This window comes from Centruroides sculpturatus, unplaced genomic scaffold (assembly GCF_000671375.1).
Source record: "Centruroides sculpturatus isolate CEXI.00-Female unplaced genomic scaffold, Cexi_2.0 scaffold801, whole genome shotgun sequence".
Classification (NCBI taxonomy): Eukaryota; Metazoa; Arthropoda; class Arachnida; order Scorpiones; family Buthidae; genus Centruroides; species Centruroides sculpturatus.
This window is the reverse complement of record NW_019385405.1, coordinates 308,903-328,834: the sequence shown is the minus strand read 5'-3', so window position 1 is coordinate 328,834 and position 19,932 is coordinate 308,903. Positions and strand designations below refer to the sequence as shown.

The 19,932-nt window shown below is 26.4% G+C and overlaps 1 protein-coding gene across 6 annotated transcripts in view; it reads right to left on the bottom strand.

The window, feature by feature from the left end:
- LOC111638603 (actin cytoskeleton-regulatory complex protein PAN1-like) overlaps positions 1-19,932 on the bottom strand; it is a 56,237-nt gene that overhangs the window by 20,054 nt on the left and 16,251 nt on the right. The window contains exons 1-3 of one of the 6 annotated variants that reach the window (XM_023384342.1): positions 13,385-13,508; positions 9,831-10,261; positions 124-312 (exon numbers count right to left, since the gene is read on the bottom strand). In XM_023384342.1, the coding sequence (XP_023240110.1) occupies positions 124-305 (182 nt within the window). In that variant the 5' untranslated portion in view covers positions 306-312; positions 9,831-10,261; positions 13,385-13,508. Of the gene's footprint in view, positions 1-123; positions 313-4,351; positions 4,376-5,880; positions 6,123-8,300; positions 8,481-9,830; positions 10,262-13,384; positions 13,586-19,932 lie in introns of those variants that run through there. The other 5 variants (XM_023384339.1, XM_023384343.1, XM_023384340.1 and 2 more) reach the window with 5 other exon arrangements.

The following is a 19,932-nucleotide window of genomic DNA, read 5'->3' as shown; positions in this document are numbered from 1 at the left end:
TTGTGAATTGTTATCATTCATCCGAGATACTTTTATGAATCTTTCCAGTCTGTGTCAAAATTATAACGAAATTTTATTTTCGTACGTTAAATGTAGTTGGTAAATTAAAGAGACGGGATGTACCTTCTTTCCACGGACATTCTCACTTTTCTGTTATCGGGAAGAATAACGTCTAATTCCATTCTTCCTTCCAATAATTCGTTAATGGCACAATCGTCGCTTAAATGATGCGCTGTCATCATTTCGCGAGTTCCGTTTGATGACTGGAAGGACGGAGGAGGCTTAGGAGCAGCCACTTTCTTCATCCTGGAACTATGAGAAAAATTACTTAAACTAATATATTTTTAATTGCAGAAATTAAGATTTAAAGAAACAATTTGGAAACTTTGATAGAATACGCCTACGTACTACCCGAATATGTTGTTTTTAAATCATAATTTTTTTAAGATTATGTTGACTTGTATTGTAAAAAGGTCAAATGGGTCAATTTTTTTCTTTTAATTATGATACTTTCGAGTTAAAATGGACGCGTAGTGTAAGGCATGATTTGTAAAGTAGATCAAGATCACTTCGGTGCATCTCGAAGACGTCTTAACGACACAATTTATTCAAAGTCGATGTCCTGCTCGTTCATCCAAAATGCGATTATCGTATCATTAGACAATAAGAAGACCTAAATAATGATTAAAACTCGTTTATGTGATAAACGGGAGAAAATCTTTTAGTACATTTATATTTATATGTTTAGTATTAAATGAAACAGTTTCATTGAAAACTTTCATAACTATAAATAGAATAGTTATAAAGAATTTATCGAATGATTTATCGAACAAAATTAAGAGAAAATAAAAATATATTAAGCATTTTCTAGATAAAAATTTAGTTTCCAAATTTAATAGATGAGATTGATTATCAGTTTAAAATAAAGCAGTATCTTTCATCAGCACTATTATTATTTTCTCTTTCAAAATACTGTACGCATTGCACATTTTCATATACGAGCACTACTACAAACTTTCTTAATTTGATTTTACATATTAGGATGTAAATTTATTTCTGGTTCATTCCATCTCACTCTGATGATCTATCGTTTATACAAAGAGATTATCGAAGGAATGCAATTTGAATAATAATAATAATACGAGAGATGTTTATGATGGAAACATAATTAACTTCTAAAGGTGTAACGAACCTTCAAAAACATAAAATTTGTAGTAAGTTACTGTGCAAAATGAAGTTCTTAACCAGTTTCTAGTCACCAGTTGGATAATTATCATGTAAAATAACCATAAACACTAATGATCTTGTCACGCTTCCTTTTGAAAATTCTCACTAATTAGCGTGGAATATTTCTTCCAGAATTTGAAATGCGAAAAGATAATAATAATAATAAACATCATTCCTGTTTAAAATAATAGTGAAAACATCCCAATCTTTGATGAAAGTTTGAATAAAAAACATGTTTAAAAGGTAAGATAAAATGAAAAAGAAAATTAGCACTAAAATTTTCGAATTAAATATGAAATAAGCTTAAGAGTTCGCTGCAATTTTTGTAAGTTATCAATACAAAAGAAATAACTGACCTATTTTCATTACATTCAATTCGCACTTATATTATGAATTTTAGTTAAACGGAACAAATTGTTCTTTATGTACAGTACTGTGCCAATTGTATATCAAACACAGAGGTTAAATGGATTACAATTTTGAACAGTAGTTTCCCGAGATTTTTACAAATATTTTCTAATTAATAGGCCTATGTCTTATTTACATCACTTCAACAAATGACACAGACCATTTTTATCTACAAAAATATGTTATTTTTGTCATTTCGAAGTGGATGATATATCGAAAACATTATAAATAGATTAAATATTAACCTTAATTCGAAAATATGTTTTAATTATAAAATGCATTAATGATGTTTTTTTCATTGTAGCGAATAGTTCAGCGAACCTTTCCAAACCAATTCAATTGAGCGTGGAGTTCGTGTTCGTGCCTCTACAAAACACGCCTCTTTTGGATAGAAAAGGAAATAAATACGAAATAAAGAATCGCTTTGGTCAGAAAAAACAAAATTCCTAAAGATATACAATGCCATCGTTTTTGCTTGTCAACTACAATTCTTAGTACATCGAACTCTTCTTTAGTAAAAAATAAATAAATAAATAAAAAGTAAAATAACGATACGGTTTAATATCAGTCTTTTACATCTAGTTTTAAGTACTACGTAATGTTTAATGTCCTATCGATTTATCGATGTGTACTAAAAAAATGTTACCATTCATGCATTTCCGGCTCGATCAGTGTTTTAAAAGATCTGTTTAAACACTTAAAACAATTCGCGAATGGTAAAATATCGAAATAATCTAATAATATAATTTAAATAGATGATCAGAAGAAACAAAACATATATAGTTCGACTGTGATTTACACGAGGGCTGCATTCCCGAAACGCGTGCTTAAACGAAGATTTGCGAATTAAGACTAATTAGCACATTAACACACTTCACGAACGGATACGTTCCGCCAACATAACTTTTGCTGGTTATTTTATGCAAATAATTATTGAAAATTTAAGTTAAAATGTACCGTGAGAGAAAAAAATTCTTAAAAAAACAAAAGAATTTACTCTGTTTTTCACTTCTGCAATCTGCTTTCTCGAGTTAGCAGACAGTTTCGTAAGCTTCTTTAATATGCTGTTTAAACATATGGGGCGTTATAATAATAACAATATTTCATTTTATTATTATTATTATTACTTATACATCATTACAAGATCGTGTTATTTCAAAATCGTGTACAATGAGACTGCATAAATCGCAATCGCATAAAACTAAATCTTAAATATAAATTAATTTATCAGCAGTGTTCAAAAATAGAATAGTCCTAATGTTTAACAATAGTCAAAGGGTAATAAAAACCTTTGACAAATTATCAATCCATTTATTGAATAAAAAAAAGCTGAGAAAAAACAAAGACAAAGAAATATGCCAAGTAAGCAACCTGTAACATGACAATTGATAATGTTAATATTTTATCTTAATTACTGCAGTTCTATATATTAGTGTAACACAGATCATACAAAATATGCTGTTATATATGAAAGTAACAATAAATAATATATAAAATATAATAAATTGCGAATGGATCGATCTCTATTACAGCGTGGAATAACAGAGAAGTAATTAATGGTGAAGCAATACTTGATTTTTACATCAAAATTATAATATTGATATAATAATTCAATAAAAAATATCTTTGTCTTAAAAACATATGTTGTATCTATCATCAGCACTATTATTATTTTCTCTTTCAAAATACTGTACGCATTGCACATTTTCATATACGAGCACTACTACAAACTTTCTTAATTTGATTTTACATATTAGGATGTAAATTTATTTCTGGTTCATTCCATCTCACTCTGATGATCTATCGTTTATACAAAGAGATTATCGAAGGAATGCAATTTGAATAATAATAATAATACGAGAGATGTTTATGATGGAAACATAATTAACTTCTAAAGGTGTAACGAACCTTCAAAAACATAAAATTTGTAGTAAGTTACTGTGCAAAATGAAGTTCTTAACCAGTTTCTAGTCACCAGTTGGATAATTATCATGTAAAATAACCATAAACACTAATGATCTTGTCACGCTTCCTTTTGAAAATTCTCACTAATTAGCGTGGAATATTTCTTCCAGAATTTGAAATGCGAAAAGATAATAATAATAATAAACATCATTCCTGTTTAAAATAATAGTGAAAACATCCCAATCTTTGATGAAAGTTTGAATAAAAAACATGTTTAAAAGGTAAGATAAAATGAAAAAGAAAATTAGCACTAAAANTAACCTGAGGTACCACTGTATAAATTAACGGCAGTTATCAGTAATTGTATCGCATATTCATTATGAATATTCTAAATAAAGTTTAAATGCTTGATTTTCAATCTTATTTTGTGTGGAAACAGTTTAATTTTTAGTGTCATTAGATGAAATGATATTTAGTATATTCGTCGCGTATTACATTAAAATTCTGCAAATTACACCAGTAACATTATTCAAACAAAATTATAATCGCAGAAGCGATTATACTCGTAAATTAACGATGAAAATTATATCCTATTAATGATTAGAAAATAGTCTAGGTATTTTTAGCAAAGATCCGATAGCGTTTATTAAAATTCTATATTATTCGTTTTAAAGTGTAAATGTCAAAATTTTAGTGTTTGTTCTTTTAACGATAGCACGGATTGTAAAAGGTCGAAAACTTGCCATAAGGAGGTATGTAAAAACAAAGTTTTAATAAAAATTAAATCAAATAATTTGCATAATTGCAATACCTTAGTATGTTGCATTCCAGTATATATTTCTGCAATTAAATTATATATAATTATAAATATTTGTTAGAATGTACTCTTTATTTACATAAAATTAATTATAAATTAATTAAATGAAAAAAATTCTAGCCCAAGAGATATATCAAAAAGCTAATTGAGCTGGGTGGTCTGAAATGTTAATATTTCTGTAACACGTTATGCAACACTAGGTGTAATGTATCCTTATGTTATTGCTTATATTTTACTAACTTGTAAGTCCGGTAAATTCAGTAATTATTTAATAGAGATATTTTTAATCGAGCGATTAGTAGTACATCGTATTTTCTAGCAATATAATTAGAGCGCGAGCTAATTATGTTACAAGTATTTTCACTATTATTTTGAGAAATAAAAACACTTTATTTTCTAAAAGTTAAGAGAATTACTGGTTTGAAATATGTAATTCAAGCAATTAAGTTTTACAAAATATGAAGAGTTAACCTTATTCTAAAATGACTACACTTAAAATGTTTTCGTTTTTTCATTTTTTAATAAGAAAAATGAGTACAATCTGACTTTAAATTGAAAGGCATAATCTTTCTTATCTCTTAATCTAGGTTCTATTATATATATTTTAAAAAAGTTTAATTTAATTTAACAAAATAGAATTACTTTACTCTCGTGTTACAGAATTATTTTCTAATTTTTATCACATGCCGATTTACTAGTACCTATTTAATACTGTTACTAAGTTACATTGTTTTGAAATCCTATTTCTTATTAACGGTAAATAAAATGATTACACACATTTCAAGAATTGTTATTCGTTTCATCACCAGTTCATAACGTTTTTATGTTGTTTAAAGAATCTTTCCACGACCTAACCTGAACTGCAACAATAATCGTCGACTTGTTTTCTGTCTTTGAAATTCAAGTTAGTGATGACATTCTCTGATTTACTTAGGGCAACGCCGTGCGTGAAAATATATGCATTATCTTTCTAAAAATTATAGACATTGGCTAAATTTACTTCCATAAAGAAAACAAACATTTCTATTCATGAAATAAACGAGGAAGAAAAACTTTCGCCATTTATTCTGCTCCTTTTTTTAACTTTACCTGAAATATATGACTCTGATTTTTTTAAAACTTGCGAAGGAACTTAATTTTCTGTGATAAACTTACAATTTTTTTATTCTATACCATTTTAACAAAATAAATTAATTTAATAAATAAAACAAGCCGAATAATATTTAAATTCAAGTCTTCTAACTATACAAGATCGTGTTATTTCAAAATCGTGTACAATGAGACTGCATAAATCGCAATCGCATAAAACTAAATCTTAAATATAAATTAATTTATCAGCAGTGTTCAAAAATAGAATAGTCCTAATGTTTAACAATAGTCAAAGGGTAATAAAAACCTTTGACAAATTATCAATCCATAACTAAAAATTTGATGAAGAATTAAATACAAAATCTTCAGATTTTAAGGCGAATATATAGAATAATTCTTACAGTTTACTATATTAGAATTAAATTTAAAATTACCTGTCAGATTTAGAATATTTATAAATTAGCTTTAACTCATTCCACACCATGGTTATGACAGATCGTAAGTAGTTTAAATATTCTACACGAGTTCTACGGATAATTTGGAATGATTACAGCTGTAATTACGTAATCATCGTCAAATACGTTTAAGTTTAACTTCTATAGATTTACAGAAATTTTATCCAACGTACTACTTTAGATTAAATTTAACGAACAGGAAAAAGATTAGATAGCAATTATCATAATGTTACAGTTTTTGGTAGTTAATTTTCAATTTAAAACATTTATATATGATTTGTATTTATCATTAAATTTGGTTTATTATTTTGAAAAAAAAAATTCCTCTAGAAGTTATAATTATATATAATTCGAAATGATTAGAAGAAATAAAACTAGATAACATATACATATATTTCTGTTACTCACAGGTAGCTATTTTATTCGATTACTCATTCGTGTGAAAATGGCGAAATGAGATATAAATATAGAAAATGTCGAGTAGCGTACGATAATAATCGAAAATATTACTTTCACGTGAGCTGGAGAATGATGAAAAAATAATTTGCTAAATTGTCTGAAAGGTTGTAAATAATTTTCAAAGACGTAATTGTAACGTTTATTTTAAGCATGTTCGTGAAAAATATAAACTTTATATGGATTAAAAGGGGTCATTCATTAATTACGCGTGCAGGTTTTCAGCCACTTTTGACTCCTCCCCTGTTGTTTGCAATGGTATACTTTTGGTAAACTCCCTCTTCTTTACTTAGAGTTCATGGAACCGCGTGACATTGAAAAAATGTCTAAAAATTTCTGAAAATATCTTCTGATATTTTATTCATGACTAGTAAGTAGGTTTATAAGAACAAATTTGTATGCCACTAATACCACTAAAAGAGTTCACGCAGACAATGCCTCGACCCTCTCTCCCTTCCTACCGTGTACAATGATGTATTTTACGTGACCTTCTCTCTCAAACTGTACGCGTAATTAATCAATGACCCCTAATAGTATTTAAAAGTACAATAAGATATTTTTCAATTAAGGTATTTTGATTGAAATCCAAGTTTTATATGGACTACATATCCACTTCTAGAACTGTTTTTAAATTCTTCCTATAATATTTAAACCAGTTCTAAATACACTATTTCTATATTTAAATTTATATTTTCTATAATTTTTAAATATATATAAAAGTTTTTCTATAATATTTAAGAATGCGATATACTTTTTAAACAGGAAAAGTTGTGGCTTGCGCCATTTAATATTATCTATGTTAAATATGATATTTTTAGATAACAAAAACCAATATAAAAGTTTATGGTAATTTTTTACGATAAACCCGAAGCATAGCCTACAGGCTTAAAATTAATTTTATATTTTAAAAGAGGTAACATAGTTCTACCTAATTAAAATAGTTTAAATTTGAAAAAATTTTAATTAGTTATTTCATATCAAATTTAGTAGTATCCTATTAAAAGCTGATAAATTTTAACGTGGTTCTACAAGGACAGGCTTTGAGGAAATTGTTAAATCTGAAATATCTTAAAGGTGTAATTTTTCCTTCATGTGTCGTTGCATAATCTTCACTTAAAACCGACGTTAAAATGCAATAAATGTGTTCTAATGATACTTGAATCATCAATTCGATAATACTTCTACTATTAAAACATACTTAAATGTGCTGTAAAATCATATCCCTAAATAATTAAAGTATAGTTTGAAACTATAAATTTGTCCATTTTTATCATTTTAATGTATGAGAACTTTCGGGAATTGCGTGGAACTTATATTCGTGTAAAATTGAATTGCAATAACTAACAATAGTTTCGATACATTAAAGAAATAAATATTTATTATATTTAGGAAAATTCGAAAATTGCCGTGCATGGTTCACTGGAATTTCTCTTTCGCGTCACGAAATAACGTGATGAAACATAATTTCAATTTGTTGCTTTTTTGTAAAATGCAAAAAAAAATTATTCTGCGTTTTTTTTTATTAATATTTATGATGTATTTTATCGCTTTGTAAATTTTACAGAGAATTTGACGTAATTATTATATCAGGAGACTGATTAAAAATAAAAATAAAAAACAATTATCAGTTTGTGAATTTTAACGAACAAAATTATTTACGAGTTAAGAAAAAATTGAAATTTTCGATTTCTTTAAAAACATTAATACAAAAATTAATTAAGATTAACTACAATCGAAATTTTCAATATACATTATTAAATTTAGAGAAGTTTTATAAATCTTTGTTTAGTAGTGATAGGACGAAAAATCAATTATTTTGTATGCAAGATTATAATAATAATAATAAGCTAAATATTAAAAATTTTCTATCGTCTATATGAATAATTATACAACACAATCTAATAGAATATTTTATAAATCTTGAAATAAATAAAGAAACTTACACGAAAAATCGATCAAAGTAAATTCCTGAGAATAGTTTCTGGCATTCTAATGCTGAGTATATTCTCGACCTCCGAAAATATTCCCATCGGTAACTATCTGTTCCGCCATACGATAAGAACTAGAGAGGGATAGGTATGCGCGAATGTGCAAAACATGATCTCTCCTGACCTTGAGTTCGTCAACATGTGGCATTGAAAGCATCGAGCAGAGCAGGTAACTTCCATATAGTTTTTCCTAAATCTCCCACAACAGGTTTCGAAACCTTCGAATTAATAAAGTAGACCTACGACCGTAAACGGCAAAATTGAATTTGTTTGCCGTATTATACTCTATAATACAATTTGTGGCAGCTGATTAAGTTCAGATAAATTAGACGACTAAGAATAAAGCTTCATTGTATTCATCTAATATAACGTAGAATATAACAACTTTAAAAAAAAAATTAATGAAAAATAAACTTTTTACTGTTTATATTTCATGCGATGGATTTTTTTCTTTCTTTAAATCATATATAAATAAACGATATCTATAAGCATCTAACGCTTCGTGTCATGACTGAATAAGTCCTTGATGTATATATATTCAAAGGGTTAATTGGGTCGAGTGCAATCAATTACTAACGTTAAAAGATAAAACTGTGGAAGAACTATTGTTTTATTTCCAATTAATTGTTCTCGTATTGTTTGCAATGTTAAGATCAATAGGTCAATAGTTAAATGGGTATATATAAAGTATGTTTATTTTTTTATTATAGATCTATAAAAAGCATTAATGAACGTTACTTCTTTGCTATTATAAAGTAGCAGCTTTTTAATTGAATCATTCAAAGCCGAAACTATTTCCTTGTCGGATAGTGACACAATAACTCTTGGTTTATATTCTACACCATGCAAAATAATATACATTAAAGAAATTCTATACGCGATTTCTAGTCTTTTATATTCTATGCTAAGCAAAATAATATACATTAAAGAAATTCTATATGTGATTCTAGTCTTTTTGAGTAACTTCCTCAAAAATGCCCATTCTTTTCTCGAATCATTCATACTGTATATCACACATCCTTGCAGTGTTTACGACAATTGTATGTAGGCGAAAACATTACCTTGGATTATTTATACGACTTTCTAATTGATAAATGGTCTTTAATTTCGTTTTGTCAAACGTAAAGAATAAATAAAGACTACAAAAAAAGCTTTAAAAGATTTCCTTTCGGCAGAGCAAAATAAAGACCTGTAACCAAAGTTTCCTTTCGGTTACCGGTCTTTATTTTGTTACTGCTTCTTTAATGGGAACTGTACGAGTTTATTCCATTAACCTGGATTGCGATATATCCTAAATGCATGTACTGTACCTGAAGCTATTTAATCCTATCTTTTAAGAAAATCAAAATAAATATCTAGGCTAAACGAATTTTGATTTTTAACAAGAATATCTTGATTATCAACCAGACCTAAACTTAAACAAACTGAAATATGCCTAAATTTTTAAAATAATTAGTAACTTCAAATATCTAAAAGAATACTTACCTTCATATTACAAATAATTAATTTAATTCAAATGAAGTAATTTACTATTGAAAATCCATTATACAAAGTAATTCTAGCAGCACTAATGAGTTTATCGGTAATTGCCAAAACACTCATTATATCGAGGCAATTCTGTATACATTCACGACAAATATCTGCAACATTTGAGAAATTTTCCAAGGTATTAACGAAAACAGATTATCACGGATCTCTGAAGAGAAGAACATATCCTATTAACAAGGAGGATGAATATTTTCTGCAGATATCACAATGATATGTGGTCTAGTAGAATCAGAAGTGTTCATTGTTAAATTCCGACATATACATTACCGACGACGCGATGCCAATTATCTTTGCCAAGTCATCCTTGTCGGTTCACTTGATTTCCTAGCCAACATCTGATACAATCTCCGCATCCGTTTTTTCTTCCGCTAAAACAAAGTGCATGAAATGTAAAAAAACTGTTACAAGAACGATTCTTACCATAAACTGTGTCAAGAAATGTTTTTTGACTTCTTCTTAATTCAAGCAATAAATTTTTAATGTCTATTTTTGTTTTCATAAAATTATCAAGAAAATAAGAGGAAAAAAGAAACAAAGACCTTGATATTAACAATTTTCCTTCTTTCACAAATCTCGATTACTGACGTCTTGCCAATTGTATTCTTCGAAGAAGTAAAGGAAAATGCTATTTTAAGATTTATTTCGTTTTCGTTTAAAAGTAATATTCCATTTTAATAAAATTTAAACCTTTTTTTTTATCACATCAAACGATTTCTGATGTATAAAATTTAACTGATAGCTACTCGTAACTATAATAATTTTATCTAAATCGTTTCTATTTTCATTTTACGTAATTATTAAATATATCATTCTGAATAAACAATTAAAATTCGCATGTTATATGTACGAAAGAGACAGATTATCTAATTTATTCATTATTCACTGATAATAATAAATCCCATTAAGTAATTTCTTCAAAACTTATCATTAAAAAATAAATGATGACATTCAAACAATTATGATTATGACGAATTTAATTGAAATTTTAAAGCTTAAATATGGATAAAACAACATTTTACAAATATATTAAACATAGTTAAGAAGTTGTCATAATTAATATATACATATATATTTATTAAATAAAGTTATAAACAAATTATAGATAGATACAAAATTTGTCTATCAAATAATATTCTTTTTGAGAATTATATTTGGAAATTTTATCTAATATCTTTTAAGATAATCTATTCATAATATAATAATCGTGCTCCGTATTCCTTTATCATAGGAAATTTTACGTCTACATATTTCTAATGGAATAGGTAATTGTGGAGGGAGAGAGGTGCATTCACCCCCATTGAATATTTTTAAGATATTTGAATTTTGATTTCGTGAAATTTATTTAGTAAAGAGAATATGAAAAGTATGAAAAACTTTCAAATAATTTACACTATAATTAATAATCTATATGTATACATCATTTTTTAGAAGAATATAATAAAATAAAAAGTATCTTAAAAATTAATCAAAGTTAAATCTGTATTTCGTTGAATAAAGACAATTAAATTACAATCAGTAGATTGAAAAAAAATCAAGAAATTTTAATATTTCATTCATTAAATTGATTCATTCATTCATCCCATTCATTCAGTCATTTATAACGAGGACAACTCATTTCAAATCTCTAACACTGAATTATTGCTGTTGCTTATAAAGCTTTTTAAAATGTTATCTACGTTTTACAATAAAGACGATAAATCCAGCTAAAGAATTAAAGTAGAAATTATATAAACTTATTAATGTCAAAACGCTTTTAAAAATGTCAAAAATTATTGATTATAAACAATCAATTTAAACAACGTCCTACTTTACTGTTATTATTAACATTTACTATTTTTAAAAAAGTAAAAATATATATATATATATATATACAATTCAAAGGTAAACTACTAAAATATTAATTAATATTATAGTATTTTTCTTTCGTCACTTCTGTATTATATTTATTTATTTTAAAAACAAATATGTTCACTGAACATTTTTGTTCGATATTTTTACTTTTAATATCATATATTCAGAATATTGAAAGTTTATAAACCATAGGTTGATATGTGAAATGAACACCTGTCTATTGATTTTATCTGGTATGATAAGAATATTTAAAAAATAAAGTAAAAAGGAATCATATTCGTAATCGTATTAACGCAAAATTCAAAGTCCATGCCTTCAGTTTTTTGACCATATTTAACAGATAAGAATTTTACATTATTTATAATTTTTTCCCAGTAAATAATAAATTTACTATTAAATAAAACTAAATTTTGCTGATAATAATATACAATATAGATAGAAATTCTACTGTCAGATTATAAAATTTTGTTTTTTGCTTCTTTTATATAAAATTAAACAGTATTTGTGAATAATATGAAGAAAGATCGTCCTATTTTTGAACTTAATTACTCGATCGGTATCAATGCAAATATTAACATAACGTTAAAAGATAAATTGCCCAGATAATATAAGCGATTCGATAACACTGAATGTATGAAGTAACTGTATGAAGTAACTGAAGGCTTTGTCTCTGACATTTATTTTATTCCTGGATTTATTACAGAAATTACTAATATTCATGCAGAGATAAATTACGATCATTTTGTGTGAGAAAAAATCAGAGAAACAAGGAAGTTGTGCATTAAATTACTGCTATCACGACATTTTTTTAAATATAAATTGCCAACATTTCTGATGTTTATAACATAATCACAACAATAGAATCTTGTTATGGATCCAATCATGCGTGCATAAAAGGAAAATTCTCCATAAGAAAAACTGAAAATTTGATGAGAAAATTATTATCCTAAAATATAAATACATAAATCACCTTGCAAAGTCTTGAAAAGTGTTTAATATTGAAAAAAAAGGGGAAAAAAGCTTAAAACATTCAATCTGTGTGTGAGAATATACGCTCTGGATACTGATGAACCAAAAAAAAACATTAGTTTCTCGAAAACACTACACTTCAAGTTCACATAATTATCATTAATAATTAATGATATGCATGAATGAAATATTTTACTTTTTGACGAACTATCCGATAATTAACGAACTTCTTACGCGAAAACATTTACTACTGTGTTAACGTATTAGTAAAGAAACTATAAAAAATAAAGTTAGAAAATATATATTCTTAAATTTATTAAAATACTTCGATTCTATTAATTATATCTTCTAATTACAATCGTTAGTTTAGAATTAATCAAAGAATACATCAGTAATTTTACATTATAATGATCCGGTGTAAGTGATTTGCCAATAGTTGACGTACGTTAAGGCACCTTCACCATTTAAATTAAATCACCTCTAACGGTTTTCGTATTTACACTTTGCATCTACATATTTTATATCAGTAGCAACATATTGATTTTTAAACTAATTTTACGTCACTCGAAATACAAATGACAGAATGTAAAATAATAATAATAACTTTTAAATATTAACAAAGAACGGAAAACTAAAGTTTTGATATTTAAAAAAAAAAAACGAAGACTTACCCGTGTAAATAAGAAGATGGAGCATACTTAGTTCTATGTAGGCAAGCATTACCCATATTTTTTGAAAAAACATGAGATCGTAAAACGGAGAAAACGAAACTTTAACAAAGCAAAAATCCAACATCGACTTCGCACCTGGCTACCGGCATGGCATGTACTATGGCAATTCTCGTCTGCTCTCGCAGACGGTCCGAGACAGGAAACGTAGAGCGGAAGTGGACTAAGCAGCTGTTGAGGATTTACAGGACTTTGGTCGCGTGCATGCACCAGTTCCCTTCAGGGTCGTTCCGCACTTGTCTCGAGGGGATGTTACTAATTTTTGCCAGGTAATATGTTCGTGGTCAGTTTTTATGACGCTTTTAGTTCTTGTAAGATGTGTGCGAGAGTCGTATAAATCGCAACCTTAAACTTTGCGAAAATTACATAAGCTATTACATAATTATATATTATCTTGCGTAATTTTCCTTTAATTAAACGAATAGTGATTATCATTAGAATTACCGATTAATGAAAAGTGCAGAGTATTTTTATAAAGATAAATATTAAACTATATTATAAACATATAGTAGATTAAGACACTCGAAATTAAATTAATAATAATAATAATAATAATAATAGATAATTTAAATATATCGAAAAGATATTTTTTTACTTCCACTTCACTTGTTCGGCAATATAGATGTTTCAACACATGAAATATGGTGAATCGTACGGTCCGTTTCGCACGGTCGAACAAACAATACGTTCTTCGGCATCTCGAACGCTACATTAAACATCTTGGACCAACAAAATGCCTAAGCTTAAATGATGACGGAGATTAGCAGCTTAAATCATGGAGAAATTAAATTGTTTTGGTAGAAATAGCTAACTAACAGCTGCGTATTCGGTCATATTTGAAGAGGTCGGGTGCTGAAGTAGGGTGGATACAAAGGAATGGTCTAGCGGTACGCGGACACCTGGAGGTCATAAAGGAGCATCTGGCATTCACCATCTTTTACAATGAACGAACTTTTGATATTTCAATAGAATAATAGAATGATTGTTTTGAAAATATGCATTTTTTTGATGTTTATCAATACGATTATTTAAAATTCGAATAATCTTATTAAAATTTTCCCTGAGATAGACGAGATAAAATAAAACAATAATATGCGTATAGAAATATTATGTAATTGGCTATTATTTATCAGAAAAATTTTCTAGTTGAAGAAAAAATAATTATATATTGTTCGTTATTTGGAAAAATTCTTTAAAATATGAATATAAGTTACAATTAACAAATATTAAAATCTGCTTTAATATATACAGTATTTGTATAAATAGCCTACTTTAAAAAGTTTATTTAGAAATGTTTTATAATTTAAAAACAAAACAAATAAAATAACATTTAAGTAAGTAAATAGTTAGGTCGAGACATTATCGAATAAGCCCCAAAGAATGTTCTACATAAACTAATATTAAACTATTATTAAGTCTAATCAGTAGATCTGTCCTGTATTTTAAGTGATGAACAGATTACTGTACTTCTACAACAAAAATTTTATTATAATTTCAGGTTGAAATAAAAAAATAGAATTTATAACCATGTCTAAATCATATAATTCAATTATTTAGTATAATCTGAAATATGATTATCGATAAATTATTAATTATTTTAACATTTTGCCATTAACATTTTAACATATATAAGTCATTTCTTTTTTTACAATTCATCGTGATCTGTTGATAGACAAAAAGACAAGATTAACATCCTTCTCTCATATACTGTATTAGAAAAATCAACAAATTATAAAAACACTGGGTTTTATTACGTGGAATTTTAAAATGTTTAAAAAATATATTAAGTTATTAATAAATTGTTGTTTATAACATTAGTAATAAATACTGTTACAAACTTTAGAGAATAAGAATTCTGGTAGCTTTATAATTTTTTAAATGACAGCCTTATAAAGATTGTTATTTAAAAAATTAAATTCCGAACATAATTTGTTTAAATTATTATTATATTTTCTTTGAATTTATATATATGAAGTACAGTATAAAATTTTCCTTTGACACTGCAAGGAACGTTACTGAAATCAATTTCTTCTTTGCTGGGTAATTCCGAAAAAGATTGTTTATTAGAAGATTTATTTGTCGTTTTGGACTGTTTTGGTATTTATTATATGTGAAATTATTATATTTATATAATTTATTAGGATTTATTTTTATTGCCTAATTATTTACTTTACTATTTACAAAGTTAAAAGTAGTTCATTTAATTAGACAAACCAAATTAAACTTTCAAAACATACTACTATATTTAATATTTAACACAATAAATATAAGTACAACTTTTTAACAAAAGTAAAATATTTGCTTAAGTCTTTTCTGTTCGTTGTTTGCACCGTCAACAGTTTATAAAAATCACAAAACTCACGGAGACGATTTTTTTTTCAAAAGTCGTAGACTACTTATATTTGTTGTGTTATTATTAAACGTAAATATCCGTTGGCCACGTTAAATTTTATTGAAAATGTAAAATGTTGATTAACTACATGTTTTGGAGAACACAGAAATCGCGATGACGATAATGTTTCGTTTCACGCGCGAGCGGTAGCGTGTGTAAGCGGTCGGATTCCAAAGGTAAGACATCCGAGACAGCGTGTTCGAAGGAAGTGCACACTACAACTAAATAAAAGAATAATACCCGTTTATTTATATACATTTTGATATAGATATACGTAGGATAACGCGTACCATTTACAGTAGACCCCCCTATAAAGCTTAGATACGTTCCACTTTATAAGAATTTTACGTTGTAGAAATTTTTAAATACATGAGCCAATCACAGCCCGACACGTGTGAAGTTTACGGACTAAGGCTGTTTGAAAAGTTTTCTTATATAAAATTAACCGATTCTAGACTAATTCGACTCAACATTTCCAAAACACGTATAATTTTTTGGGAACAATCCGTATAAACTATGCTATAAACAAAAAATTGTAGGAGTACTTACCGAGTGTGCACCGTTCGACTACGCTATTGCTTACGCTTGTTTTCGTCACAAAGNACTGTTTTGGTATTTATTATATGTGAAATTATTATATTTTTATATAATTTATTAGGATTTTTTATTTGTTAATTGAATAAATATGAAAAATTAAACTCCTCTAATTAATTAATCCTTAATTAATTTAATTAAATATCTCAGAATTTAGAGTCAAAATATCTATCAACAAATATTATTTTATGTTAATTTAAGTTCTTACCAAAATACCTAATGTTCGTAGAATGATTGTTTAATTTAGTTTTAAGAAATAGAAATTATGTTTAATAAGCTAGATGATGATGATGATAAACTATAAATAAACGATAGGTAATGAAAAATTGAATACAGTATTTTTAAAATTAAAAAATCGAACAAGTTTATTATTAAAAGTGTAAAATAGGTCTACTAGTAAAAATGAAAAGGGGAAAAAGTTTTCTATAAAAGTCGAGTGAAAAAATAAAATTCGCCATACTAAATCTAGAACTTTTTTCATTTATCAAAGTAAACACGATTAACTATATAATAATTACCTAACTATTTTATATATTCGTGAAAATCTGTTTCAACGCGACATTAATATGTAAATCTAATAACTTTTATCATTTAGAAATGTAATATTCCAAAGTAAGAAAAAGCAATGTTAAGGCCAATGTCCAGGAAGGAATGCAATAATGGACTGAGGGAAAAGAATGAATGGAAAAAAATCGAATGCAGAATATCTTCATGAACAAAGACAAGTTTCGAAACCAGTGATGTTACGGTACTAAAGATTCTCCAAAATGTGCAGATTATTGAATCGAAAATTTATTATGTTATATGAAACGTATTATACTTTCTTAATAGTAAATTTTATTAATGATGATTTTAATACTATAGATCATATTGAATGGATGATAGTCGTAAAGAATTAAACTAAAGCCCCGGATAAAATTATGATTAATGATAATAATATATAAATTTAAGACTTTAATGCTAGATTTTCATGTATTTAATATTGAATTATGTATGAAGGTAATACGTATATAACTTATCATCATCTGATCTTCTTGAAAATAAGTAAATAATCAAAAACGAAATTAAGTAAAAGAGAATTAATAACAATAGTAAAATGTAATCAACGATGACTTTTAAAACGGAAAATCATTATACTTATATAGAAGAAAAAGAAACTGTCAAACCACCACAATGGAAATACAATATATGAAAAGTATAATAGGTAAACTGATTTGCACTTTGTAATATAAAATAAACATTTAATTAAATAGCAATAAAAATTTATGTGTTAAAAATTAGTCATAAAATTTATTGAATTCAAACCTATGCTGTGTACATTTGTCCATTCTTTATTATTAATTCATAATTATTTTATTCTATTGAAAAAATTTATCATATTAATATATGTCTTGTTAGAATTCAAAGATATTACAACCATAAGTTTCCTGATTCCTCTAAATAGGAAATAATTTGAAACAAATAACGTAAATAACAATAAAATCACTTTATTTATTTCAATAATTCGATAAACTCATACAAAAGCAGTCAATTTCTTACAAAGACTTACATCTAAATGCTGCATTCACTATATTAAGGGAAACGTCAACAATGTTACAATTTCTTTTAAATAAACAATAAAACCATCAAACAAAAGAATAATACATAACAGTTATAAATATTGAGTTTGTTCTGTTTATAGAAACAAGTTATATGTCATATTCTTCATCTGACTTTAAAGAACAATAATATAAAACTTAAAAATCAGAATAGACAATGAGAAACAAAATAAAAGAATAAAGTTTTGGCTCAACTTATGCAATAGTTTATAAATTTTATAATGCTATTTTGAATGTATGTACTTTTTAGCATATTCTTCGAAAGTTTATCAATAAGTAAATAAGTAATAGGCTTATAATAGAAAGAAGTGTTCTTTGTTTATATTAAAGTAAACTATTAAACTTTTATTTTATTTCCTATTTAAAATAAAGCAACTTAACAAAAATTATTGTATTTGAAAATGTCAGGTAGAAAATATTTTTAAAATGAAATTAAACATAATCATTTTCATATATTTAAAAAAAATGCTTTTATTTTTCTTAGTCTTTGAGAGTGGAAGGATGGTAGGGACCCCCATCACATATTGTATCGGACATCACTACAGTACAACTCATAATTAAATTCTAAATTTGGTTAAATTCGTCGAGTTTCGTAGTAGGAGGAGAAAGGGCCACCACCTAAAACGTCATTAAAATGCATTGTCGTTGGAATTAGGTTTGCCTTCAAAGTTTCAGCCTTCTATCTTAATTAGAAGTGATGAAATTTCAATTGTAAGATTTGAGGACATGATACAAAGCAAGTTAAATAAAAGTGTTTAAATATATATATAAAAATTAAAGTTTAATTAATTGAATTAACAAAAGATGCAATTTACGTATGTTAAAAACAAAATAAGCATTTCGAAATTATTTAAAAAACATATAAGAAAATATACTCGGATGATTTTGATGTTATAAAAAGTATTATTAATATTAAATAATGATATTTGTTACATTTATTAAGCTAAAATGAATGAAATTTTCTAACAGATTAATTAAACGACTACTAAAAAACTAAATTTAAAAAATATTTGAGTTTTTAAAAATAAAAATATAAAATTACGAAAAAAATGTTCGGTCGTGTTCAAATACGTTATCAGTTTTTATAAGGTGTGTATGACTCGTTTAACTCAGCTTTTCGATTTAAATAATTTTGAATGAAGAAACAAATCGAAAGAACAAATTCAAAATCAAAAATCAAGAAAAATATTCATCATCATCATCATCATCATCATTTTTTATTCTTTATTCTCTCTTATTTGTTTTACTGTTCTTTTTGGCGCTATTCTCTTCCGTTTAATTTTTTCCAGTTATTAACCCACTTAGTATCTATCCATTATCTAATTTTATAATTCTACAGCATCTTTCTAACTTCCACTTATACAGTATATTCATTTCTATTTCCAATTTCTCTTATCAAACCAAAAACCTACTTATATAATTAAGTCTGTTCTATTTTTCCATTTCAGACATTTTTTAATGCCAAATACACTCCATCAAACATGCATTACAGGTTTCACAACTGATTTGTATAACTTTTTTGATCTTATAGTATTCGTTTGTCACATTTCACCAGTTTTCTGCCTCTATTTTATCTATTTCAGTTTCAATTCTGTTATTTATGTCTTCATTAATCTCTGCATCATTGATTCCAAGTAGAGAGGAGCTTACTGTATTTAGTACTAAATAATTTCCTTATTCTAACAATCACTAAAATTCGATTCCATGTATTTTATGTTAATTTTCAATTCTTTTGATTCCAAAACCCTACATAAAATATTTTTTCTAATAATAAAATTTTTGTAATATTCGGGCACTTTCCTTTTAAAATTATTATTTCTTCACAAATTTTATTGACCAAAATTATTTCACATTTCTGTTCGAGTTATAAATATCAAATTAGATTAGAAAAATATAAATTTTAGACG